Below are 27,964 nucleotides of genomic sequence, written 5' to 3' on the forward strand. Positions count from 1 at the left end.
TACAATAATGGATGCCACAATTACGTAATCGTTCAAAGCGGCAATTAGAGTGTTTTCAGCTTGTTTATTTTCATATAAAAATACGGCATGCAGTTGCATCAAACAATGGTATAAACATCATTCAATTACAACTTCAAGGGAATAATCGACAATTACGATTTTTGTCATAATCGTGCAGCCCTAATAAGTTGTATTTCTTGGCTGTGTTCATGCAGTTATATATTCAGCCACGAGGGGGTAGATGTGTTTTTGGTTACATTTGAGAAACCTGACCTTTTCACACAGACACTCTACACCACAATCTCTTAAAGCTCCTCAAGACATCCTGTTCTGGTTTCACTCTTGGTTTTTAATAGTTCACTAAAACTAAACCCATTAAAACCATTATCATTACTTAGAATAAAATGAATGTTAAAATAAAATATACTATTATTTTCTAAACTTATTTTTAGTTGCCAAGATGGGATGGAGTTGCAGCCTCTTTCTGTAGTGACCTTTACAGCAAAAAAAAAAAAAGTTAATTTATAATTAGCTCATAAAATTAATAATGCTTGACTATAAAATCAACAGCTCAGGTGACGAGTCGAAACTGTGTGAAATTGATTATGTAGACTCTGGTGAAACTAGCTGTGAAATGACCATTTTGGGGATGTTCCACAAAGGAAATGATTCATTAATAAATAAGTGAAGTGAAAAAAGACTTACATTATATGCAGAATTTGACACCCTCCCAAACATACTTTATTTTCGTCAATATGAAATACCACAATGCAACAGATTTATTTGTGCACACCTTCATGACATTACCAACAATAAGACCCAACAAATTTTTGAGTCATATATTAGGAATAAAAAAAAAAGTAACATTTTGCTTTTAAACCTACATTCTCAAAGTCAGGAACATACAAGAGCTTAAAGGAATAATATCACACCAAACTGAATATTGTGCTATCATTTACTCATTCTTATGTCTTTTCCTGACCTTTATGACTTACTTTCCTCTGTGGAACACAAAAGGAGATATTTTAGCTAATGTCCAAGCTGCTCTTTTCCATAAAACAACAATTTCACACTGGTGAGCTCCACAGAAACAATCCACATGTCCACAGTATGATTCAGAGCTGCAAGATTCTGGATAAATTGAGAAGCACGATTTATTTGTCCCAAACAGAGTTCACAATCCTCCCACGATTCTGAACTAAACAAAATAATGTGTGACAAAATATTATTGCTCAGCAGTTAAGATTGAAATCACACAGATTTGAATGATCCAGTATGATTGATTTTTTTTTTTAATAGACGGGTGAATTGCTGTCATTTAAAAATAGGATTGCATTGGTGTTTGAATCGAGATCGCGATCTTAATCGTGCAGCTCTAGTATGATTATATTTCTGAAGCCATGCTATAACTTTGTGTGAGCGACAGACTGATATTTAAGATCCTTCTTGAAAATAATCCATCCACTACAGCTCTCTATTAATGCCTAACCTGATATGACAAGTCTTGAGGCAACACTTCTGATTGCAGTTTGAGCAAAAATTGAATAGATTTCACCCAAAGCTATCGTATTGTATGAACAAACTGTATTTTGTACTGTACGGACTACTTTGACACTGATTTTTATGCTTCGTGAAGGTTTTGTCGTGCTGCAGTTTTTGAAAATGAAAATAAATCTCTAAAGAATGCGAAATGGAGCGTTTTCATTTTTGTGTACCTTTTTTGGAATATACTGACTGAATCGTTAATGAGTCATGAACGATGCAAAATATGTAGAAATGCTGTGCCTACACAAGTTTCGACTTGTGGTGAATGTCTTGCAAAATAACTAGCATGTCTGTAATTACTGGGAGACAAGCGCCGGATCCTTGAAGCTGAAGTCACAGACGAGGGAGAGGTGATCTGAAGGGTAGTTATAGGAAGGAAGCCTATTGGGTCCAATTTGTTCGGCTGTAGGAAAGTCCAGAACCGCATTAACATCAAACGCTCTGTGTGAATACCACACGTAATCCAGTGTGTGGCAGCTCTCGCCGCTGGGCCGGATCTTCCACGTCGTGTAAGGAGGCTCGGTTTTCCCATCTGTACTCAAATGCTTATACGCACTGTCCAATCCCAGACTAGATGTTGCGAAATTCCTATAGACGTCTTCTGACGGCTCGGCATTAAAATCGCCACATACGATCAGAGGAACGTCGGTATCTGTTTTTTCTTCGGTCTCGATTCTCTGTGCAACGTTTCGTAGATTCCGTAGCAGATCCGAGCCCTGCGCGCTGCGTAGGACCTCCCAACCACTCCGTGCCTTCAGGTGCGTCACCGTGACACAAAACGCACGCTCTGTTGCTCGGCAGCGTAGAGCGGCGATGATCGCCACCTGATTGGTCTTCAGCATCATGGCGGACAGTCGTAGGTGTGTTGTGTTAAGTGACTGGAAGCGTTTGTGATTGAAGAACAGAGCACAGCCGTCTGGGCCATTGTTGTTCTCCACATCCAGACATGGAGACCAGGGTTTGGGGCAGAAACTGCTCTGGTAGCCCAAACTTGCCAGGACAGGCTGAAACATGTCAAAGTAGTGATCAACTTCCTGTAGGCAAATGATGTCTGGTTTGTAGGTTAGGATCTCCTGCAGGATCAAATACTTCCTTTCAGCCCAGTTCAGAGCATCCATGGGGCACTGCACAAAACTGTCCATGCCTTCACCTAATGCTGCAACAGGACAGAGAGAAGTAAAAAAAAAAAAAAGAAACGGTTTAAATGAAAATGACTTAAAAATCATCCCAGCTAAAGACATTTCAAACATTTAGAACTTGAAAAAGTAACTTTTTCTTTTACAAATTTGTGAAAAATGGCAGTTCTGTTTTAATATAATTGAAAGATTCTTACAGGTTTATGAATATTTCTTCAGTTAATTTTATTTTTTCTATTTTCTGTTTGTATATTAATAGTTTTAGTTAACTAATAACCTCGCCTTGATTCAACAAGGATGAAAAAAAGATCAAAATGACAGTAAAGACATCTAATAAATTCTGCTCTTTTGAAGTTTGTATTAATCAAAGAATCCTGAAAGTAACACAGTTTCCACAGTACTGTAAAGAAGCACAACTGTTATCGACATTTATAATAGTTTATTTTCTATAGTATTAAATTAGCATATTAGTCTGATTTCTGAAGGATCATGTGAAACTGAAGACCATTTCTAGCTTTGCCATCGTAGGAAAACATTACATTATATTTAAACAGAAAACAGTTATTTTAAATTGTAATATTTCATAATATTACTATTTTTACTCTATTTTTGATCATATAAATGCAGCATTGTTAAGTAAAAGACCACAACAGACCTCAAATTTTTGAACAGTAGTGTATGATTTTAAACATAAGTCATTTTGACCCTGGACCACAAAACCATTCATAAGAGACAATTTTTTTAAATTGAGATTTGAATAAATAAGTTTTCCATTGATGTATGGTTTTTTATGATAGAACAATATTTGGCCGAGATACAACTATTTGAACATCTGAAATATGAGGCTGCAAAAAATTTAAATATTGACAAAATCACCTTTAAAGTTGTCCAAATTAAGTTCTTAGCAATGCATATTACTAATTAAAATTGAAGTTTTAATATCTTAATGGAACATGATCTTTAGTTAATAACCTAATTTTTGGAACAAAAGAAAAATTGGATACTTTTGACCTATACAATGTATTGTTTGCTATTGCTACAAATATACCAGTGCGACTTATGACTGGTTTTTATGGTCCAGGGTCACAAATGTCATTCAGTGTCATTTCTGTATGAAGATTTATACCTTGTGCAAGTACATTCCACTGCATAACTCTGATGGTCTGCCTGGCGTCTCCATGCCCGGTCTGAATGAAAGCTCTCTGCAGCTGTGCTGGCCGGTTTCTCAAAACCTCTCTACATTCCTGCAACAGCTTCAAAGGGTCCGCTGGGTCTTGATCCAGATCCAGATCGTTACCTGGATTGTAAGTGGAGTCACACGGGTGAGGGAGAGCTGGTCTGCTGACGGTCTTAACCAGGGCACTGTAGAGACCGCTAGTTCTGCTGCCCATGGAACATGCTGAAAGAAACAAAACAACCATCACATCAGGATCATTCTTGATACCCCCCCCCCCCCCGGGAATTCTATCACCAACTCTCTTAAAAAAAATAAAGAACAACACCTGTCACATTGTTGCAAATAGCTGTCAGTGTGAACACACCTTTACATCGAGCAGTTGTGCTGAACTAAATCAGGCTTTGCCACCTACTTCCACTTTAACATTCAATCCTGTATCTTTTTCAAATAGGACAAGCAAACACATGCTTAATTCATTTATACTGAGAGCAGCAAGTAGGACCGGCCAGACATGAGTTGCATAAAACACGTTGCACCCAGAGCTGAGAGGCGTTCATGCATGTAATAGCTCCATTGATTAACATACAAGTTCACAGGTGTAGACTTCTTCACTTTAAATGAACGTCCTGGTTGGCTACACCAGAGCTTTCTGATGGTCTGTAGGTTCCTGGTAATCCATCTTGACCTTAAACAACTTAACGTGCCTTGATTAACGCCTGGTTAGCTTTGAACTCAGCTGTCTCTGAGCTCTATAGATCACTGGGGGGTTTGCTGCTCAATGTTGCTAAATGAGTTAATTTAACCATATCATAATCTTTAATGGCACTTGAATAGATCCCAATGTGTGACTAAATAAAATTAATAAAATAATTACTGAAGTAACTACAAAATAATTAATAATTGTAATTATACAATGATAAATTATATTTTAATTAAAACTATTTTATTTATTATTTATTATAAATCATTTTTATTATTTAGTTATTCTTTTGTGCCGATACCCATCAGTACAAAATGTAGCATTTTTTAACAACACCACTGTGGAAGTTAGATGTCAACATATCAACCTTTATAGTGCAACCTGCTCCATATAAAATAAAACAGCATTTATTATGATACTGATATCAGTGGGGTGTTCATCTCGTGTTGTATGTTATTTATTTTGCATTGTTTGCATACACTACTGTTCAAAAGTTTGGGGACAGTATGCTAAGGAATTTAAATTTTTTATTTAGGAAGGACATGTTAAATTGATAAAATGTGATAGTAAAGACTGATGGTAAAGATGTATGTTGTTCAAAAAAGATTTCAATTTTGAATAAATGTTGTTCTTTTTAACTTAAAAAAAAAAAAAAAGTATTAAGGTTCCAAAAACATATTAAGCTTTACAACTGTTTCCAACATTAATAATAAATCAGCATATTAGAATGATTTCTGAAAGATCATGTGATACTGAAGACTGTAGTAATGGCTAATGAAAATTCAGATTTGTCACCACAGGAATAAATTATATTCCTAGACCTCAGAGGGTTAAAGTATATTAAAACTGAAAGCAATTACTTAAAATCGTAATAACACTTTACAATATTATTGTATTTTTTTATCATAAAATAAATGCAGCCTTAATGAGCATTTATAAAAAAAAAAAAACATTACAAATCTTGCTTATCCCACACTATTGAACAGTAGTTTATATGTCAAAGTACCATGTTATTGCTATTCAATACCATCACTGCACCACGGTATCAACACAGTACTTCTTTGTAAAGTAAGCTACACACAGCTTTAAACAACATAAATATTGTCCATCTATGAGCTCATATATTATACTGGGTTCACTTCAAGTCCTCAAAACACACCTGGAGTTAAAACCAAGTGGCAGAGATAGAAAGCTTAACATTAAAATGACTTAACCAATCAATAAAAATGACATCTGTCATTAAAATTATAAGAATCTTACCAACAACCTCCATGATTTCAGGTCTGGATTTCAAGTCTGTATTACAGCAGTGTGTGTGTTTGTTGTAAGGTTGTGTGAGCGATGCTCAGCAGAAATGCACAGCTGGCTGCATGTATTAAACTGCTTCTGACAGAATGAGATTACAGACTTGAGACGTCAGGAGACCATATGGATGCACACACACACACACGCCGAGTACATAGGTCAGAAGGGTGTCCCAGGGTACATAAAGCAACCATGTCACCACATGTGGTTTTTGCACCTCACACTGTACACATTTAGTACCAAAGCAAAATGCTGCCGTTAACAAAACACAGTCTTGGTCAACAAACCCCACCATTTGTCTTGCAAAATGTGATAAATAACATATGGTGTAATTCGTTTAATGGCGAATGTCTCTAACTGTGAGAGTTGGCATACAGGAAGTTGGGCAAGGTTACAATGTTTGCGGTTTGTACATTCCCAATAGTCTGTAGCAAGTCACCTACCTTTTTGGCACACTTTTTATGTTACCAAGTGAGCATTTGATCATGGTATGGTTCAAAAACACAATGTTGATTTATTCATTCTAACATTTTTAATACATTTTTACTGTCTTGCGTTATGTTACTTAAAAGGGATCATGGTAGTGCCACTGTACATTTTGGGAAGGAATGTAAGGGAGTGTCATATATTTCAGGTCAATATTGTGCTAATATACCTCAGTGCCACTCAACATTATGTTTGAGGTCATGCTTAAAAGTCACAGATCAAAAATAGCTTCATCCACACAAACAGAATATGGGGAAGTACATCAACACTATTATTACAGATGAAGGGTTAGATCAATATGACTCTACTAAAGGGGTGACATGGCACTGTAAGAAAAAGATCCTCCCCATGCATGTTGTAATAAATGAAGATATTGTCTCTTATCTCATTCTAGCTTCATTCATGAGATTAATCAGATCTCTTGCAGTTTGACTCCTATTTAACCTGCTTAACTGTGCCATAAAAGAAGCTGTTAATTGTAAGTGACAGCTGAAGCGGTCATGAGAAATCATACAAGATAAGATTTAATGACATTTGTGTTTCAGAGTACATGACGTACCGGTCTATACTTGCTTGCTACTACATGCATATTCACTTTCATAAAATCATGAAAAGACTATGGCTGCATGCCTAACTATACAGTAGGTGAAAAACAGTATAGGAAAGAGTAGTATGTCAGAATTCCCAGGATTCATAAAACAGTATGCGAAAAGTGCCTGGGTGACCTACAAATTCCAGCAATATTGTGAAGTGTGCATCTGATGGATGCTTTACAATCCCATGAGGCCACAGGAAAGGAGTTGTGAACTGCAGTGTAGCGACAATGACAGCATGATGAATGTAGTACGTCCTCATTACATTCCTACTATACACTTTTGTAATTATATAGAAACATACCTTTTAACCATCGCAAAGTAAGTGTAGATGTAATGTGTGAACTCAAATAGATACCGATCCAATAACTCAAAATGCATTAAGGTGTAAATGCCCTCAAAAGATGTTCTAATCCGAATCGGATTCATTTAAACAGTAACACAATTGCAAGTGTACTATTGCATACACACAACTGTTGTATAAACAAATATTATCAAGTAAATTATGTTTCAGACAAAAAAAAAACGTCAGTCCTGGAGAGCCACAGCCCTGCAGAGTTTTGCTTCAACCCTAATCAAACACAGCTGAACAAGCTCATCAAGGTCTGAAGGGTTATTAGGAAGCTACAGGTAGGTGAGTTTTAATTAGGGTTGGAGCTGAACTCTGCAGGACTGGAGTTCGCCACCCCTGCACAAACACACCAGGAGGCCATTTATTTTTATGATGGATGGATGCACTTTATTGGACTTCTGTTGAACTACTGAATGTCAACAGCCATTCACTGCCATTATAAAGCTTGAAAGAGCCCAGGACATTTTTTTTTATTTTTTATTTTTATGTAACTCTGATTGTATTCATCTGAAAGAATAAAGTCACATATAACTAGGATGGCTTGAGGGTGAGTAAATCATAGGGTAATTTTCATTTTTGGGTGAACTTACTATCCCTTTAATATCAGCACTCTTGAAACAATGCTTGACCAATCAAATTTGAGGACCCCAACTAATATATAATAAAATGTACATATATCTGATAGGCTAGTTATCACTCTTGGTGTGGACATGCCTTCATGTAACAGTTAGTCCAGGTGTCCTGACATTTTATCCTACCCGCAGATTTTCCTATCAGGGTTTACTCCGCATGCGCACTTTAATATTGCGTTCTTTTTCTCATGCTAAACAACGATATTTAATGTATTTGCAATATTGTAAGGGTATGTTTAGGGTTAGGGTAGGTGTAGACTTCACTAAAACACATTCTAATAGGTAAAAAAGTTATTTATTGTTGGTTTCCTGTAGCTGTATCCTTTCTAGCTTCAACCGAGAATATAACACATTATTACTGTATTTGCGTTACTGTAACTAGAACTAGCCTACATCACTCTTACTTGGTTGATACTGCGTTACTGTTAATAATAAAATAATCGTAGTCATAGGACAACATTTTCACATCGAAGCATCACTAACGGTATCATTTAATTATTCATAGTAGGTTCGAATTTAAACTTGTGTAGTAAGTTACATTGTTTCTTGAATACCGTTATGTTTATGTGAATAATACGTTTATCAACAAGTGGACTGAGTTGAACGCATTACATTATCTTTCTTAAACAGAGACCATTACAAGAGCTAGTGGAGGACATGCAGCACTTTAACATGATTTGTGATTCATGAACCTCGCATAGGTTACAGTTCATGGAGGCAGTTTGGAGAACAGTGTGAAATCAATAATGTGCGCTGCGCCGAACGATCGTCGATGAAACGGAAAGGAACAAACGCAGAGACATAAAGGACGTCAGAGCGTGTGCATTAAAGGTAAGCGTGGCTATGCGTAGCAGGTTTTGTTACTCACCAGATTGGAGTCAAACACTGAATATTCCTGTTGTAGCGCGGTTATTGCGTGTGTCGATGCGATCTGCCTCCTTTCTGAAACATAAGTGACCTCCTCGAGCGTACACACGGCACAAAAACAGCTGTAAACTAACGCAAGGTCATTCCTGATTAATGGTGTTACACTGCCATCTGCCGGATTGAAGTGGTAATGCACGTGGAAACACAGAATTCGTCCTCAAGGGGGCGCCTGCATCTAAGCGTTTTATCCTATAAGAGCCATAACAGTGCAGATCAAAATTGGAGAACAACCTACAATTTCCTAAATTTCGAAGTCACTGCTTAGTCCTATTTGACAGGAGTAAAAGCAGTTTTTTTTAAAGCATATTTCATAAGTTAAATGAGAGTGAATGCATATGTTTATCAGAACCTCCTGCAGCAACATTTGGTTTGTTCCCTGTGTTCATCGCCCAATCAGCCAGCAATTTTCATGCAGGACAGTGGCCAGCCAAGGGTCTTGATTAAAAATCTCTTGGTGATAATGATTCTTGGTCACTGTTATTTCGTAAAACACTGTTTTGAACTAAAATTCCTTCAAATTTTGAACAATGAAGATTATTTCATTATTTCTGAAAAAATAAATCAAGTGTTCATAAACTGTTCTCTAATTCTGATCTCCACTGTAGATACACTAGATTCTAGAATGTAATTTAATTGTTAATTTCAAGCATTAGTAACCAAGATACAAATAAATTTAGGCTATTCCAGCAGTCTCTCTATTTTTTTTACTCAGTTATTCCATCCTGAACAGCTCGTAGAATTTTTTTTTTTTTAATAACCTTTATTAAACATCTTCAAATAACAAACATTAAACACAAACAATAAATCCAAGCAGCATAAAAACGTATATATGCTTGTATTACATCCCAGTTGTTGTCCAAGCAGCATAAGAAGAGTATAAAAGCATATTATCTACTGGGTGTTGATCAATATATATTGCAAGTTATTTAGAGAGGTTTAAGGCATTCCTTTTTTTTCAGCTGCTTTTATTTCTTTCATGTTAGCTGGTTAGCTCAGCTGGTTAGAGCGTGTCTTTGCCTTTTGGTCGAGGGGGCAAGTGACCAAAATTGACTGGGATCCAACCCTTCTGTCTAAATGCTTCTTGCGGCAGGAAAAGAAAAAGTTTGGTGGTGCTGCTACTGTCGAGTCTGTGAGTGATTTATTCTTTGTGGCCCTGTGAGCGACAGCTGCTCCTGTCACGGTTCCACTGTGTAATGGATAGCACTCTGGACTCTGAATCCAGTGTTCTGAGTTCAAATCTTGGTGGGACCTACTTTTGCCATGAATGTGAGCAGGACCCGCTCCAAAAAACTTTTCGGCAGCAGTGAGCCCCAAAAGCTCATGTGGGGAGCGTCGCTTCATAGTGTCAAGGCGTAGTCTGTCTGTTTAGGGAATAAAAAAAGCATAAAAGGGCAGGACCCAGCTTGGAGAATGCGGGCATCGATCCCGCTACCTCTCGCTTGCGCCTACTGCTTTCCACCGACTGAGCCAAAGTAAGCCCAAAGTAAGCCCACATGAGCCAATCGCGTTTCTCTTGTGGCTTACTTTTGACCAATCGCGTTTCGCCTGTGGCTTACTTTTGACCAATCGCGTTTCGCCTGTGGCTTACTTTTGACCAATCGCGTTTCTCTCCTGTGGCTTACATTTGACCAATCGCGTTTCGGCTGTGGCTGACTTTTGACCAATCGCCGGCCACTGTTATTGTCATCTTTGCAATAGGTAAGGCTATTACTTAATTATTGAATATCGGTCATTATTTGTTCATATACAGTGTGTATTTTTGGAAAATAAAACGTGCTAATATTGCTAGCATGTATAGCATACGTATTCCTCAGTACCTGTGAACCTGTAACTTTTCACATGATAAATGATCAGATAAGATAAATCATCGACCGTCTGCTAATTAAGCTATCTTGCTGTCAACAATGATGTGTGTATTGTTTGTGAAGTCATGGTTTCTGGGCCCTATGGCTGAAATTAATAATGATTAAACAATTTACATTTATATTTGGTAATAACACATAATAACAACATACACATTTTACCAAGAAAAATTTAATATTTTCTAAAATAAAGTAATAATAATGACTTTTTGATAAATAACATTGAGAGTCTTAACTTAAAAAAAAAAAAACCAAATTTATCCATATGGGCCAAAGTATGTGGGAATAGTGCTCATTTTAATTTGGGTAGACCAAAAAAGTGAAAAACACAATGAAAAATGCCTGAAATTTTAAGAGGTTAAAGCACCTGGTGTAACCCTGGGGTAAGAGGACAGCATTTGAAGTATGGGAATGTGAGTCGTCAGAAGACTGGTCTATATTTTGTAAATATAGTATATTTTGTAAAGACTTTTGACTGCTAGTGTATATTAAAATTTATCTGCATTTACTAGGGAGCAGTCATTGGACCTGATGGCATCGCTGGGTGGGACAAGGTCCAGGATCTGGCTGGTTACCTGGTGGGTCTTCGTGAGGCTCCTTACCTCACTGACCTGCAGGTGACAGAGGTCATCCAGCTGTGGACAGCTCTCCCTGACGTTGATAAACAGCGGGTCAACTATCAGCCTCAACATCAGCCTCAGCTGACACATGGGCGCTTTAAGGCACCAAAGCACATTATTTGCTTCCAATGAACTGAATACTCCTAAACATATATATATATATATATATATATATATATATATATATATATATATATATTACAAGTAATTTAATTTCAGGTTTCAACGGCAGCAGAAGAATCAGGAAATGAGTGTCCTCGCCCAGGGACTGACTCCACCTGACCCAATTGATGTGGCTGATACGCAGCTTCCTCCGCCGAGGAAAAAATTGGATGACGTGCCATCAACATCAGGCCCAAAACATCAATTTATCCTTCCGCCAAATCGAAAAGGACAGGCTCCTCTTCTGCGACCAGGTCGACGGCTCGCTGCTGCCACCAGGGAGTGCCCCATCACACCTGCCCCCACAGCAGCAGGAGTTGTGCAGCCCATTTCAGCACCTGGGTCACTGTTAGGCACACTAGTCCTTAACCCAGACATGACTGTGTCAATGGTGATTCCATCTTCTGGTGCTTCGACATCCGGTGCAGGCCCAGCTCCACCTGCTCCTTAGTCTGCTGCTCCTGTGTCTGCTGCTCCTGTGTCTGCTGCTCCTGTGTCTGCTGCTACTGTGTCCCGTTACACCGAGAGGAACAGGCGCCGGCGGGCCCTGGAGAAGGAAAGCGGAGTCCGTAAGAGGAAGTATGTGCGAGGGGTTACTTTTAACACGTGCAGCAAATGTGGGCAGCCCAAAACTAAAAAGTTTGGTCATAGCCGATATGGTAATGCCACATTTTGCTCACGTGCATCAAATGGAAAATCTTTAGATGACTGGTTGGCGGAACAGCGCCAGCAAAATAAATGAAAAACTCTGCCTCCTCAGTAAATAATATGTTTCCTGTATATATTTTGTATATATAACATGGTCCCACTCTTTTCATATTGTTTTTTTTTTTATATATATATATATTAGGGCTGTCAAATGATTAATCACGATTAATCACATCCAAAATAAAAGTTTTGTTTACATAATATATGTGTGTATACTGTGTATATTTATTATGTATATATAAATACACACACATGCATGTATATATTTAAGAAGAATATGTTATGTTTATATATTAAATATATTTATATATAATATAAAATATAAGAATATAAATATATAAATGTATATACATGTAAATGTTTTCTAAATATATAATTTATGTGTGTGTATTTATATATACATAATAAATATACCCTGTACACATACATATATTATGTAAACAAAACTTTTATTTTGGATGTGATTAATCGTGATTAATCATTGGACAGCCCTAATATATATATATATATATATATATATATATATAAGTACATAATATCTTTCCTGTATATATATATTTTGTATATAGTACATGGTCCCACTCTTTTCATATTGTCCTTTTTATATTGTTTATGTATGTGTGTGTGTGTGTGTGTGTGTGTGTGTGTGTGTGTGTGTGTGTGTGTTCATTTTAATAAAACATTTTTGTATATATTACATTGGCCCACTCTTTCATATTGTATATATATATATATATATATATATATATATATATATATATATATATATATATATATATATATATATATATATATATATATATATATATACACGTGTGTGTACTCATTTCAATATTTGTTTGTATTCATTTTAATAAAACATTTTACATTTTACATTTGAAGTGTCTTTTGATCAGATAAATAAAATCTGCTAAATCATATCAATCAAATCATATCCACACACACAAAAAAAACATATTTGAAGAAACGTTTTTATTCATTTTATTTAAACACAAAAATAATATACATACAAAATAAAAAAAATCAATGTAATATACGATCAATCAATATAATGGTATGTCATAGATAACTGTAAAAAGGCTCGGTTTATTGCACGCTTAACAATACAGTGGAGAGATGACGTCACGGCTAACCCTAAGAGATGACGTCACGGCTCATCTGAAAAACCACGGGTTCGAGTCCAGGCCGCGGAGGGTGACTTGTTTCACATGTAATTACAACTCTTCAAAACGCAGAGGAATATACCCCGAGTATTGCTGCAGGGGAAATTTTTCGGCGTTTTCCCGTGTTCTGCGTCTTTTTCGCTTGCGTGCGGGCGCAAAGATTGGGCCCCTTCCTTTGCGCAGCGAGCGCTCTACCATTTGAGCTAATTCCCCTGGCTGAAGACATCTTGAGGACAGCTGAAGACGTCATCTCTCCTCTGTGCTGGCTTCCTTGCACTGCCCACCATTTAGTTGTAGGAATAACCGAGAGATTGTGCTTTTGACCGTTTCAGCTGTCCTCCCTAAGATCCCTCTTCATGTTAGGTCCAGCCCCATTTTTAAATCCATTCAGAGGCCAACTTTCATTCGTTTGCCTTTGAAACTATATTGAGGTGTTTAAGGACTACATTTCTGTAAATTTACATGTGTAAATAAAACTGACCTTTAATTAATTTTTTTATTAAACCAAAATTCAATCTCTTTGTTCTGCCCAAAAACACAAAACATAACAATGTGACAATCAAAAGCTTGTATTCCTTTTTTTTTGTCAGAAAAACCTTTAACAACAATACAGTTGTAGAAAAAGATTCTATATCTTCACAATATGTACAAACATTACTATCCAAGCTCCAAAAGTTACACTGAAAAAAAAATGATACTAAATTTTTGTTTTTAGCTACATTAAAAAAAAAAACAAACATTGAAAGTTAGTCAACTAAATATATATAATATATATATATTTTTAAATGTAGCTAAAATAAATTGATTGCAACCACTTACCTTAAATTTTCTTTTAGTAAAATTCAGTGAATCATTTTCTTTTCAGTGTACAGGTAACATTTGACAACAATTCCTATCCGAATTTTACACCATTATGCTACTATGTGAACTCTGAAACACTCTAAGTTAATGATATATTTGCATTTCTCTTGACTTTTTGTATTTCTGTTGTTTTGTAATGTTTTTTCTTGTTAAGAATATTTACTTCTGTCTCGGTTCATTTTGTTGCAGCCATGATTTAGCCCATAAAAACTAAATCAAATTAGCATTAAACATTGCATGAATATTTGCATTACATGACAATTTTTGCATGATTTAACAAAATTTTAAACCAATATTTCATATGTGTAATGATTAAATTGCCACATGTGTCCAGTACATTTAATTTAATATTCCTGCTCATTTTAATAATTTTGTATATTAATGTAATTCTTAAAAAAGACCTGTCAAATCCTTGCACATATAGGACCCTGTGGCATATTTTGACCATCTTTAGGTATTTATGCCTCATTCAACTTTGTACGATTACATTTTTAAGTGCAGTAGGCCATTAAAGAAGAAGCCTTGTTGTTGTACTTGTATGGGATGTGAAATATGATCACCATTATAACATCAAATGCCCCAGTTGCTCTTCCTAACATCTTGTAGCTTTCGGTGATGATGAAACAAAAGATTGACACCTACAGTCATGGGAGCAGGTGGTGTTAAATGCTGATAAAACCTAGTTTTAGGTTGATCCGATATTCCTTCAACTCCCTGGGGCATGCACATGGGGCTTTATTCATGAAACACGAGCAGAGCGAATTTATGTGTGAATCGTTCATAAATCCATTTGCTGCAAATTGTTGTGTTCAGTTCAATAAGACAGAGGAAGTACAGATACATTTTCACATACATCAACAATAGTGTTTAACTAAAAACCAACATGACAATTACATAACCAATATCACCAACTATCAACACAACACCCAGTATCAGTATCAATAGAAAAGACCTACAAAACCGATCTGACATGTTTTCACAGGTTGGGTCTAACTTCTCTTTGGATTCAAATGTGCCTGTAGTGCTGCATGAGGTTTAATGAAGCATAAATGCAAGATGGAGCCAGATTTGTAAGAACAGTGAGGGTCATGATAAATTATAACACATTACTACACAAAAAACAACACACACTATAGAGAGAAAGATAAAAAAAAAAAATTTATGATTCAAGAATAAAAAAAAAAAAGAAGAAGATATAATCTCATATAATGCTAATCAAGGCTGCATTTAGGCTATTTATCAGAATTGTGAAATATTATTACAGTTTAAATTAATGTATTTTAAGATGTATTTTATTCCTGTGATGGCAAAGCTGATTTTTTTTTGTTATATGCATAACTGTCCCCTGGGGTTAAATTGGGATTTGTTATTTTCTTTTATTTATTATAAAAAATGACCCACTAACACTAATGTTCTCTATGCTTTTTCTATTCTTTAGACTTCTATTTAACAAAAAATAAAAATAGGTAGATGTTAGATGTTGGAACATGGATCAAAGGGTAATAGCCATAAAATGTAGCAATATCTTTTATGCAAGCAACATATAAATCACAGTTGTTTCATAATAGTATACGGTGGTAAATGGTTCAACAATGACCCATCTGTTTTTGGAGGGGTTTTAAATGCATGAAATAGACATTTTCCCCATGTCTTTCCCCTACCTTTTATGTCACAGCTCAGGAAAGTTGCTAGTGAAGGTCTTGGGACTTTGAGATGAATGGTTATGCTAACAGATGACTCCAGGTATTATAGACTTCCTTGGTATGCACCTGTTTTTTTCTGAGAACCTTCTCTGTGCACAAAAGAACACTTCAATGCATTTATCAATGAATGGAGCCCATTGAGAGCAGTACATGTTCATGCTGTTCTAAAAAGCCAAAAGGCAGATTGAAATTAAAAGGAATTTAATTGGTACCAAAAAGGGGTTATTATACAACTTAATCTAGTCATCTTATGATCTTTCTTGATTGCATGAAATTGACATTTCCCCTTTAAAGAGCTGCCTCTCATTCAGTCTTTTTGAGTTTAGTGTTTCATCTTTGAGGTAAGCAATTTATGTGGCATTTGGAGGTTCAGATATTTGTCTTGTTTTTGAAACGTTTCCACTTCAGTGACCCGGATCATGCTGACTCATTTTAAACTCAGGACAGCTCAAGGTTGTCATTATTCATGGCTAACTTGAGGCTCTCAGCTTGAATTTAGTAGAAGATCATGGTAAAATTTCAGAAATGTGGTGAAGCTGCTCTCTGGTTTGATCCCCCCTCAGGTCATCACTGTTACCGGACTTAGCTTGTTGCTAGGTTAATGAGTAATGCCCGAGGTGGGTTGGTTGCTCGGACATGACCTTTCTGGCGGCCCCTCCATTCTCTCTTCTCTTTCAAACTCCCTCCATTCCTGTTCTGTTTCAGCCATAATCCTTTTCTATCGACACGGGTGACAAGGAAACTGAGGAGAGAGGAGAGGTTGATTTTTTTAGACGTTAATGATAGAGAGTCTGAATAACACACAAATACATTATCTTTAAACTTTTTTGCAAGTTCTTAAGTACCATAGTAGCCTATGTTTTTGGACATTGTACCACAGTAATTCTATGTTTGGACATTACCATGATGGTAAATACCATTGAATTCTTTGGAGTATATAAATATAGTAATCATAAAGCGAATTAATATTTATGTTAATAAATATTCATTTTTGAGTGAACGATTCTTTTAATATGCTGTGTTAGTTGTAAATGTATGTTTTCAACAATTTCAGAACCATTTTGCTGCTTAAAGCTGGAATACACTATATGACTTTTAAAATCTGAACAGATTATTAAATGCTGGACATCATACACTTGCCAACTTGAAAAACTGGGCATCATTCATGAAATGACTGAAGATCTAAAGTCTCTACCAGACTTTCAAGTTATAACACAACAAACTCATGCAAAAACATGTGCCCCATTGCTGGGAGATACATGAAAATTTAAAACAATATGTTCTTAAATCGACTCAAAATATCAAACATGTTTAATATCCTTCGAGTGGATGAAATCAGAGTCTGTGCCCATCATTCGCAACACATTTTTCTGTGAAATCTGTCAATTTCGACTACCCAAAATCTCCAGGCTGGCTCTCACTTTCACCGGCTATCGCCTCCTCCAGACAGCAAACTGTGGGCAAAAATCTGAAAAATTTGCATAGTGTATTCCAGCCTTTAGTTCAATAGTGTTTTTGGACCGGAGAGGATGTTTTGAGCACTAAAAGTTACATGTAAAGTATGTTTTCACAGTACATTGAACACTTTTATCTCTGAAGATCAAGGAAATTCTGATTCTTTAAGATCCGACCGCTTTTATTTAAATATTCAGTTGAAGAAAGCAGCAAAGAGAGAGAATAAGAGAGTAGAAACTAAGAGCTATTGATTCGAGAACCCCTGCAGCAAAGACCACAACTGGCCACCAGCAAATATTATCATTTGCATCCTGGTGTGCTAATATCCTCTTGATCAACCCATAGAATGGCTATAATACTGTATGTCTACAGCACCAAACCAGCTTGAACTAACAGGATTTTGAAGAATGTGATCCACAGTAGGGCTGGGCGATATATCGCATATGATTGTCACTTGCATTTCGTCAGTAAAGCCAGTTCCCTGATTACCGCTAAATCGCCATCACCTGCTTTCAAATGGAGCAGCATTTAATAGACAGCCGTAGTTCACTGACAAGCTACGCAATATCGCGTTCATTATCGAAGGCGATTCATCTGCGATAATGAATGCGATATTGCGTAGCTTGTCAGTGATATATCGCCCAGCCCTAATCCACAGCCACACCAGACGGTTCTATATTCATCTCAATTAAAGGTCTATAAGATCCCCTGTTTTGATCTTGCCAAAAGCAGTTCCCAGGCCTGAAACATTTCTGATAATTATTTTTTTTTTACTCATATCGATCATTTCTGAATCTGGGTAGGGTAAAATCATCACTGGAAACGGAGCAGGCTTTACAGAGAGAGCGAGTTCACCCTCAGTTCGATACTTTTTTTTTTTCTCCCCCTTTTTACAAAAAAGTATATTCGCACACTTTGCAGTTTCTCTCTGTCCTCAAGTAAAAGAAGTCGTCTTTCATCGGTGTCCCCCTCCTTTCCAGTCTCAGCACCGCTCTCTTTTCTTGTCTCTTGGATGAAGGAGAGCGTGGGGGCCATCTGCTCATCCGGATTTAGCAACAGTTGATCAGGGAGGGCGGAAACGAAAGATCACAGATTGCCTCCACCTCATACGCACACCCTTAGGGTGTATTCACACCTGTCTTGTTTGGATCGATTAAATCGAACTCAAGTTTGTTTCCCCCTTTTGTGCGAATCTTTTTGGCAGGTGTGAATACAGCAATCGCACTCGGGTGCGGACCAAACAATCATACCGAGACCCAGCTGAAGAGGTGGTCTCGGTCCACTTCCAAACAAACTCTGGTACAGTTGAATAGATAAACCAATGAATGGATGACCTTAAGCACACGTGTGGTTTTGTTTACAGTTTCTGGTTCACTTGCAAAAAGGGGAGTGTGTAAGCGAACCACACCAAAAAAAAAAAAAAATCAACATTGTATTTGTTCTGGACCAAAGCAAGTGAACTAACGGACTTTTCTGGTGTGAATACACCCTTAGAGAGTACTCGTAGCTCTCCATCTCTCGTTTTACTTTCCTCTTGTCTACTGGCACTGCATTATAAGTAGTTCACTTTATCCATTGCATGCCAATCAAAAGTTCCTCAATTCCTCTGGGTGGAAATCAATATATGATGCTGTTGCCACTGGCAATAACAGCCAAGCTTCTAAATAAGATTGTGAATGTGTTTGTGTGTGTGTGTATAGGCAACTCTGTTTTGACTTCCTTGTGTCACTAGTTAAACCCTTGTCCTTCTCTCAAGGATACAGTAATTGACTGGGGTACAAGCACGCGCACAAACGCACACTTGATTTCTCTTTCGCGCTATTGAATGACAAGCCTTTTATTTTCAAATTCAGCTGCTCATGTTTTGGCATTTTCTTGCCTGAGGCCAGCCGCCATTCCGTACCGACGCACATATGCGTGCAGACAGGCCCTCAGGCTGGTTTTGATAAACTGGATGTTTAATTTGTCCGACATTTAAAAGACAAACTGAAAGGAGTGATCTAGAGCTTAACTAAGTTGTATACCGGCTGAGATATCTTTTTTCCCCCTCATTCTTTACATCTGCTAAACGAGCTGATATAAGCTGCACAAAAATAAATTTGTTCAAGTAAACGCTCTTTTCCATTATTGCACGTCGTTTAATTAGTTTTGCATTGTTCGGTCTTGATTCCAAAAATCTTTTGTGTGGAGCCCAAAAGCTTTTATTTCCAAATCAGTCACTGCTTGCGTTGCTTTGGAATCAGTGTGAAATGAAACCGCAGGGTGGTGAAATCTGTCAGGGATTGTTTTCCTTTTAACTTTTCATTAAAAACAGCCATCCCTGTAAAGTAAAAAGCTCTTTTGTCAGTGTATTATATATTTATTTATTTTTGACAGAGATGCACCCAACTGCTTTTCGTAATGCATTTTTCTATCTACCTATAGAGGGCACTACAGGCTTACAAAGAATCTCAACCTAATCATGTCCTACCTGTGCAATCTCCCGTTTTTTTCTCCTCCTCTTCCTCTCTCATTAACTACTCTTTCTCTGTAATTTATTCAGTCCTGTAAGCCTTATCGCAGTGTCTGAATGACCCTTACAACTTTCATCTCTCTCTGTCTCTTATACCCGGCCTCTTCTTCTCTTCACTCTTTTCTCTGTCATTAAAACTTTACACTGTCTCTTCTGCCCTATGTCATCTCGGCTTCCACCTTCAAAGCAGTCGGCTGTGTCATTCTCTCTTTTTCTGCCCCATTTTCTATTGTTCTTTCTCTGTGTCCCCTATTGAACCCCCATGACCTCTTTCTAGCCAGCTTTTTGATGTACTTCTCTTTCAGTTTGTTTTCTTTCACATGTTTGTCAGGTTTTAATGTGGCTTTTCCCTTATACTGGGTGTTGTCTGGTTTAGACCATTTGGACGGATAACACAAATACATTTAAGTGAAATGTTTTAATTTTACGTTTTCTGAAGAAAATGTAAGTGCTGATGTGGAGAAGTTGTTTACTTGTTTGCTTACAATTCACTCCTAAAAAGAACATAAAAACCAAATTTACAGACAAATTAAAAAACAATAAGATGTGGTTTAGATCTCTCCTTTAATGCACATGTATATGATGTTTACTTGCTGTTTAAAAAATAATAGCACTGGTTGTTTATAAGAACTGTGTAGTTATAATTAAAGGGATAGTTCACCTGAAAATGACAGTTCATTCATCATTTACTCACCCTCCAATTGTTCCAAAGCTGTATGAATTTATTTTTTCTGGTGAACACAAAATAAGATATTTGGGAGAATAACCAAACATCCCCATTGACTTCTATAGCATTTTTTTTTTCATACTAAAGAAACCAATTCAGGTTTGGAACAAAATTAGGGTAAGTAAATTATATTATTTTAAATAAACGCTGCTATTTTGAACTTTCTCTTCATCAAAGAATCCTGAAAATGTCTCATAGTTTCTACAAAAATATTAAGCAACAACTGTTTTCAACATTAATAATAATAAGTACCAAATCAGCATATTAAACCAAACCAAAATTAGAGTTTGCCATTATAGGAATAAATTACATATGAAAATATATTGTAGTTGTAATAATATTTCATATTATTACTGTTTTTACTGTATTCTTTTTATCTTTTTTTATCAAACAGATGTTTTGATGATTTTAGGGTAAAGTGTATATGTAGAATTATATATTATAAAACACGCAAAGGTTAGGGATTTGAGAGATTTATGTGCTCGGTAGTAGATTTTTATTTTTCCACTCCTTGGTTCATAATGCAGGTTAAGTGATTACATTTTAATCTTTTCTGAGGTGTGTGTGTGTGTACTTGTTTATTGTGGTCCCCACAAGGACAGTAAAACATGACATTTGTTTTGACATCGCGGGGGCCGGTGGTCCCCACGAGAGAAAAAAAAAATAAAATTATTAAAAATAGTAAATGATGTTTATCTGAAAGTGCAACAATGCAGACAGGGTTTCTGTAAGGGGTAGGTTTAGGGTTGCGTTAGGGGATAAACAAATATCATTTGGTCAGTATAAAAACAGAAGTCTATGGAAAGTCCCCAAAATTCACAGAAACACACATACACTCAAACATGTGTGTTTGCTTTGGTTGCAAAGTAGATGGATATGGTGAAAGCGGAGCAGTTAGGCAGTACAGATTCAGATTTTCCCAGCCTGTGATTTAATCTCTGACATTTTAAAGTTTGGACGGAAAGTATTATGAGAGCGAGAGGACGGGGCCTGTTTCTGACTGGTCATTTCTTGTGTGCCAGCATGTGTATTACTGAGGACAGACTCTGGGTCTGATCCCAGGACTGACAGCTGGTGTGTACACACACACACACACACACACACACACACACACACTAACACACTGACACATGCACGCTTTCCTCCTTCTCACTCTCTTTCTCTCTGCTCAGAGCTGGTCATTTCTGAGGTTGGCAGCTTTTTACTCTGCGACAGTTCTGAAATGTTATTGCTGCTTAGATGTTGCTCTTTCATAACTGTCAAAGTAAGTTTCAGATGTGTCTCCTAAAATTCCTTAAGAGAAATAAAAATAGAAACAAATAAGGCAATTTGTCATACTGTAAGAGTTTTGAGCTATACAATGAATGAGGATCCCTTATGAAAAAGAAGTTTATTCAAGTGTGCTATTAGTATACTTTTAAACTAAAAATAGGAAAGCATGCTTTTAGTTTACTTTTTATGTACTTCTCAGAAATGGACTTTATGTACTCCTCAGAAATATACTTAAAATTACATTTAAGTATACTTGACTTGTACTTACAAAAAGTCTAAATATATTTAAGCCATACTTGTGCTCCTAGAATCCGTGTTTTCTTTGTTATACAGTAGAGGGCGCTAGTACAGATCTTCTTTACAGAATTTCCAAAAAAAACACAAGTGAAGAAGAAGAAACAACAGATACTAACACATGTAACACGATCATCACGATCATTGAACAGCATCAAAACTGTAATGCTATGGAATAAAATGTCGACTGATGAAGAGGTAATAATTACAGTCAAGCTTTGGGGTGTTGATCTACTCCATCTGCATTTTGATTATCATTCTGGATCCAATTCATTTTTCAGCTTTTTGTTCAAAATGTTATTTCTTTATTTTTTTATGAAACTTACCCACATTAAAGTGTTTAAAAAAAGAATGCATGAAGCTAGAATGAAATGTTTTTGTTTACAAGCAGATACGCTGTTCTTTCTTTGGATGTTTTGTATGTTCAGATAATCATATAACAAAATATATACAAATTAAAACCTAAATAGGGACATAGTAGTATACTTAAAGTATGATGTAAAGTTCACCTAAAGAAAACTTATGAGTATACTTGCTGTATAAAACTACTAAACTAGTAGTTTACTGAGACTATACTTCAAAGTGTACAAAGTATTTAATTAGTAAACTATCAGTATACCTATAAGCTTACTTTTAGTATAATTGCTGTACAAACTACAAACATAGAGGTAAACTAGTTGTGTACTCAAAGTTTGCTACTGTTATACTTAAAGTATACATTTATATACTAGAAAGTGGGCCAATTTAGTCCCAAGGAGTATTGATACAGTACACTTACAAGTATACTACTAGAACATGGTATTTGTATACTTGCTACAAAATATACTTGAACTTTACTTGAGTATACTTAATAAAACAAACTTGAAGTATACTACTTTTTGGTAAGGGATAGCACAGCTCAGATCATTTGCTCTTAGATGTATGATGCTTGAAATCTCTTAATATTGATTTTTTTTTAGTGTCTTTTTAAATGTGGGCACAATCTGAAACTCTAAAGGAGACGTGTGAGATTACTTTTTCAGAGGATAAAAATTTGGTCACAGGACAATTTAATCTGTATTTAAACTCACCACTGTCCAGGAACAATGTTGTTATTGTGAAGTAAATCTATTAAAGATCATTTTCATTAATTGAAATAAAACTGAAATAAAATATAAATATTAGATGGGATTTTTTTTTTTTATTAAAGTACTAAAACAAAAATAAAAATAAATAATGAAAAATGTTTAAAACAAAAAATGTAAAGCATGTAAAAATTGCTAACACAAAAATTAAAATGTTAAAATGAAAGCTGCTATCTAATCTCTCTCTCTCTCTCTCTCTCTATATATATATATATATATAAACAATAATTTAACACTGAATTTGATATCATTACTGTCAAATCAGAATCAGCAGGCCTATTTGCCACAGTAAGACATAATCTACATACATTCATAACACTTTTTTTTTTTCTCACCCAGTTTAAATGCATTTTTATGTATGAAAATCTATAGCTGCCTTTGCCTTCAAAAGGAAGGAAGTCTATCATGTTTGGGGGCCCCTGCTATTAAAAGGTTTGAAAAGCCTCCTTTTAAAATATCCTCTTCACTGATAACTCAGCCTCTTCACAAGATCTTTCATGATTAAAAGAGTATCAGCACTCAAGCATCACAGGTGCGAATTAGAGAGTGATCAGCAGCCAGCTACAGGTTTGTGATATGATATGCAGCCAACCGATCAAGGATCAGTCTGCTTTGTAAAAAAAAAAAAAAAAAAAAAAACGTTTGAGGCACTAAAAACGGGTTTTGTACCAGCAGGCCAGAGTCATGTTGCTGTGCTGTTAGCAAACAAGAACTTCTCCTGAGAGTCTACTTGAAGAAGCATCGCTCTGCCAACAAATTAGCAAATGCCTGGGCCGCTTGGCGAGCATGTGTCTGTGTGTGTGTCTTGACAGAATTCATTTATGGAAGTGTTTTGTGACGCGGCATCTGTGCCAACATCTCAGCGAGGCTTTTGGCAGTTTAAAAATGTGTGTGTGAGCGAGACAGAGTGGAAGAATTTTTGCTTGTCTCTCTGAGGAATATGCTCACGGCCGTTTGTATGTAGAAGTGTGTGTGGGAATCTGTTTGCCTTTGTGTGTGTGTTTATTCTCTGTGGTGGAAGATGGAGGTGGCTGGGGTGTTGGTGGATGGTGTAGGTTTGTGGTGTTAGGTGGAGGCATACAAACAAACACACAGTGACCCAACCATCTGCTTTTGAGCTCCCCAAATAAGACTAAGGCTTTTGTGAGTGTGTGTGTGTGTGTGTGTTGTGCAACCAGAAGCAGTTCAGTAGGAATCTGTGGCTCCAACTACTCTGCCTTAGGCTACAGATCCTTCCCTCTCAGATTTCTCTTTTCTCTGTCACCTAAAACACAGTTTTCACGTTTGGTTGGGACACACACACACCACACACTCTTGCATAAGTGTTTGTCGTTGTTTTGTCTGTAGTAACTGTTGCTTTTCTTTGTAATTGGTCTCTAGGTGAGGTGTTATTGATTTGGTTTTCCCGCTATTACCTTCTTCAACACCACATTCCTTTGCAGTCAACCTTTTTCATAATGCAACACTTGGAACATCTTTATAGATTTCAAATTTTACTAAATTTGCTGCAGGAATTATGTAATTTTGTAGGCCAACTAGAATCACACTGGTTACTTCAACAAAAAGTCAATAGGCCTTTTTGGGAAGACTTTAGTTTTGGGACCAACTCTCACTATTAATGACATATTATCTGTTTATTGGTAGGTACTTATAAAGCACATATTAATACCATATTCTGCATGACATATTTTGGATCCTTTAATCCTACTCCATACCTAAACTTAACAACTACCTACAGGTAATGGCGATTTAGCGGTAATCAGGGAACCGGCTTTACTGACGAAATGCCCGTGACAATTGCATGTGGTATATCGCTCAGCTCTAGTTAGTTAATCGTGAGAATTGGTTCGTAAACTAAAATGTAACTGATTTTTTTTCTTTGACTTTTGGATTATTGCACTGAATAAGCTTTTATGATTCTTACATGTTTTGCTTATCATGATAATCTTCACAAATTAATAAAAAAAAATTTTTGAAGCCTGAATTCAATAACCAGATGTAAGAAGCTAAAGTTAGGCTATAAAGACCTATTCCGCAATTGCATGACTACATCATCACCATCACAAAGCTTCCCACAAATCTTTGGATCTTTATTTAAAATCTAAAAGTTGGAAAGTTTGAGTTAGAATATTTTGCAAGTATGTAAGGCTGCAAATGTGTACTAGGGAGTAGAACTGTTCAGTGTGATGACATTTAAGGTTCCCAACAGTTTCTGTAGTCTCATTTAGCCACTTGTTAGCAACCACCTTTTTCAAGACATGTGAAAGTTACAAAAATCACGAGTGAGGTATTGGATGTTTTTAATGCCATAGACTAAAATGTGAAAATATATTGAGCTTGTGTTAACCACAGACTTTGTTTCTGACATTTAACCAAAAATGCATTCAAAAAATCCCACTGACATTGGGACAATAGAACTGGAAGTGCATTGTAGAAGTGCTTGTAGAACTCAGTCCTGTGGCACTCTATAGCATGTTTCTGTCTACTATGTGTGACATCTTCTATAAATGGAGAAATGCTGTTACAGAGCTAAACACAAGCACTGCTTGAGTACACGCTCACAGATTCTTACTAACATGAAAGAAACTCAATTTTTACATTTTCTTAAGAATGTTAGTGTCTTTGCAAACCATGTCAGAATAATTGAAAGGACACTGCAGTGCAGTTGCTAAGGTGTTCTAGGTGGGTTTTAGTGTGCTGTCCCAAAATCAAAAATCTGGGTCTTTTATTGAATACATTTTTTTGAATTTTATTGAATATTTTCACCCACTGTATCTGTCCTAAAAAATACTGTCTGATCACACCTCTCCTCAACAGGCCACATAATTCATCATTTGTTTTTGCAGCCCAAATTAATTTTCACGCACAATGAATTTTAATTCTTAGGTTAAAGGGATAGTTCACCCAAAAATGATAATCCTCTCATCATTTACTTACCCTCGTGTCACTCCAAACCTGCATGACTTACTTTCTTCTGGGGAACATAAAAGAAGATATTTTGAGAAATGTGTCAGTGTTTTTATTTTTCGTACAGTGGAAGTGAACTAAACCAAAACTGTTTCCTTACCAACAATGTTGAAAATAAATGTTTTTGGGTGTACTGTCTTTTATCTAAGGCTTTTCCCAAATCCCTAACCTTTAGTCTGAGCAATAGTAATTGTCATGCTTTCCTTAGACACTACAGGGACATAGACTACATGCGCTCTCTGTCAAGCATGGCATTTTCCACGCTCCTGTGAAATGGAACAAGCCGATCTCAGTCTGCAGCTGATGTAAATTAATGTCAGCAGTTGCACAGATGTGGATATACAGTACATATAGAGCTGATAGCTTATTGGAGATTTTGACTTTTTAGAAGAGCAGTAGGAAGAGGAATCAAGACTGAATTAGACCTGACCAGGGTCGGAAATAAACTATTAAGGGTCAATATTTGTGCCCTGAAATTGTTTTTCAGGCACATATTTTATATAAGAGCATTTTTCTTCACCTACCCCCCTAAAAAAATATACAATATGCTGTCCATTATGTGAAATACTTGAACTGAATGAATCATTTGAAATAGACTGTCAGTCTGAACAATAATGGACGTTACCTATTAAATCAAATTAACATCAAAAAGCAATGATGCTGCAATAATGCACTGGATATCATAATGTTTATAATTTTTTTACAGAAAAAAAACCTAAAATGCTAGAGCACAACCTGTTAATTTGTTAAATGTCCATTACCTTACTACATAGAGTGGAAAAACTTTAAATGGATTGACATTGCATTACAATTTTACTGTAAAACTTGGGTTTTGCAAGTGGAAACTGAGTAATTGCGACGTTATGTCTCTCGATTTTCACTTTAAGATAAGAAATAAACTCTAATTTCACAATTAACTTTTCTTATCTTTTACTCTGAGGTGGAAACAGACCTCCATATTGCAAAAGCTTTGCAACATCACAGTAGAAGTAACTGTAGTTCCTTGAGACTTCCAGTATTTAGGTCGGAGGTTCAACCCGAAGGTTTTGAGGGATGAATATACTGGCATCCTGCTATTTTTCAGTTGCCCTTGACAAAGAAAGTTGCTTATCTGTTAATTCAGTAAATACCTTTGAATAAAAGTCTCTGCTAAATTGCGAATTAGACAATATTAGGATATTTGCCAACCTGTGCTGTGTTCTAATGCAGTGCATGCAGAACCTAATCCATCCTGAATCCATTTGTGATGGTGTCTTTCTTTCACTTACTTGTTCTAATCTTTGTTATCCATCTCTTATTTAGCAGCTACTGTACATCCTGACCGCTCCAACAAACACAAAGACTTGATCTCATTTTATGCTTTCTTTCTTGTTTTTTCATCCCTTCTCTCCGTTTCCTGCTTTCCTCTCGACGGCGACTCTCCAAAATGCTGCCCGTGCGGAGCACTGCCAGCTCTGTCAGGGCTGGCTGATGGGGAGCGTGGCGTAGTTCCCAAGGACAGTTTAGCCCAAGCACAGATCATCCCGCTCACACGGTCTCAAAGCGCCACAGTCACCTGGATGGAGACCAGAGAAACAGATTTGTCCCTCGCTTCCCGTTCTCTGCTTTAGTGTGCAGGCTTCCCGTGAGCCTTCTATGTGCGAGAGAAACCGCAAGAATGCACATGGCAGGGACTGATGGG

General features: G+C 36.4%; 1 protein-coding gene and 1 long non-coding RNA gene across 2 annotated transcripts; both read right to left on the reverse strand.

Annotated features, from left to right (window-relative positions):
• Positions 1–701: 701 nt before the first annotated feature.
• On the reverse strand, positions 702–8,962 carry LOC109045774 (nocturnin-like). Its single transcript, XM_019063579.2, has 3 exons — positions 8,795–8,962; positions 3,808–4,080; positions 702–2,701 (listed from the first exon to the last, which is right to left on the reverse strand). Exons 2-3 carry the CDS (start codon positions 4,070–4,072, stop codon positions 1,842–1,844), a joined length of 1,125 nt encoding a protein of 374 aa, XP_018919124.1. The 5' UTR covers positions 4,073–4,080; positions 8,795–8,962; the 3' UTR covers positions 702–1,841.
• A 791-nt stretch (positions 8,963–9,753) lies between these two features.
• Positions 9,754–27,961, reverse strand: LOC122135879. The gene is made up of 4 exons (XR_006153738.1): positions 27,552–27,961; positions 26,254–26,290; positions 15,891–16,674; positions 9,754–10,214 (listed from the first exon to the last, which is right to left on the reverse strand). It is a non-coding gene; the product is annotated as an uncharacterized LOC122135879 (long non-coding RNA).
• Positions 27,962–27,964: the final 3 nt, after the last annotated feature.

This window comes from Cyprinus carpio, chromosome B1 (assembly GCF_018340385.1).
Source record: "Cyprinus carpio isolate SPL01 chromosome B1, ASM1834038v1, whole genome shotgun sequence".
Classification (NCBI taxonomy): domain Eukaryota; kingdom Metazoa; phylum Chordata; class Actinopteri; order Cypriniformes; family Cyprinidae; genus Cyprinus; species Cyprinus carpio.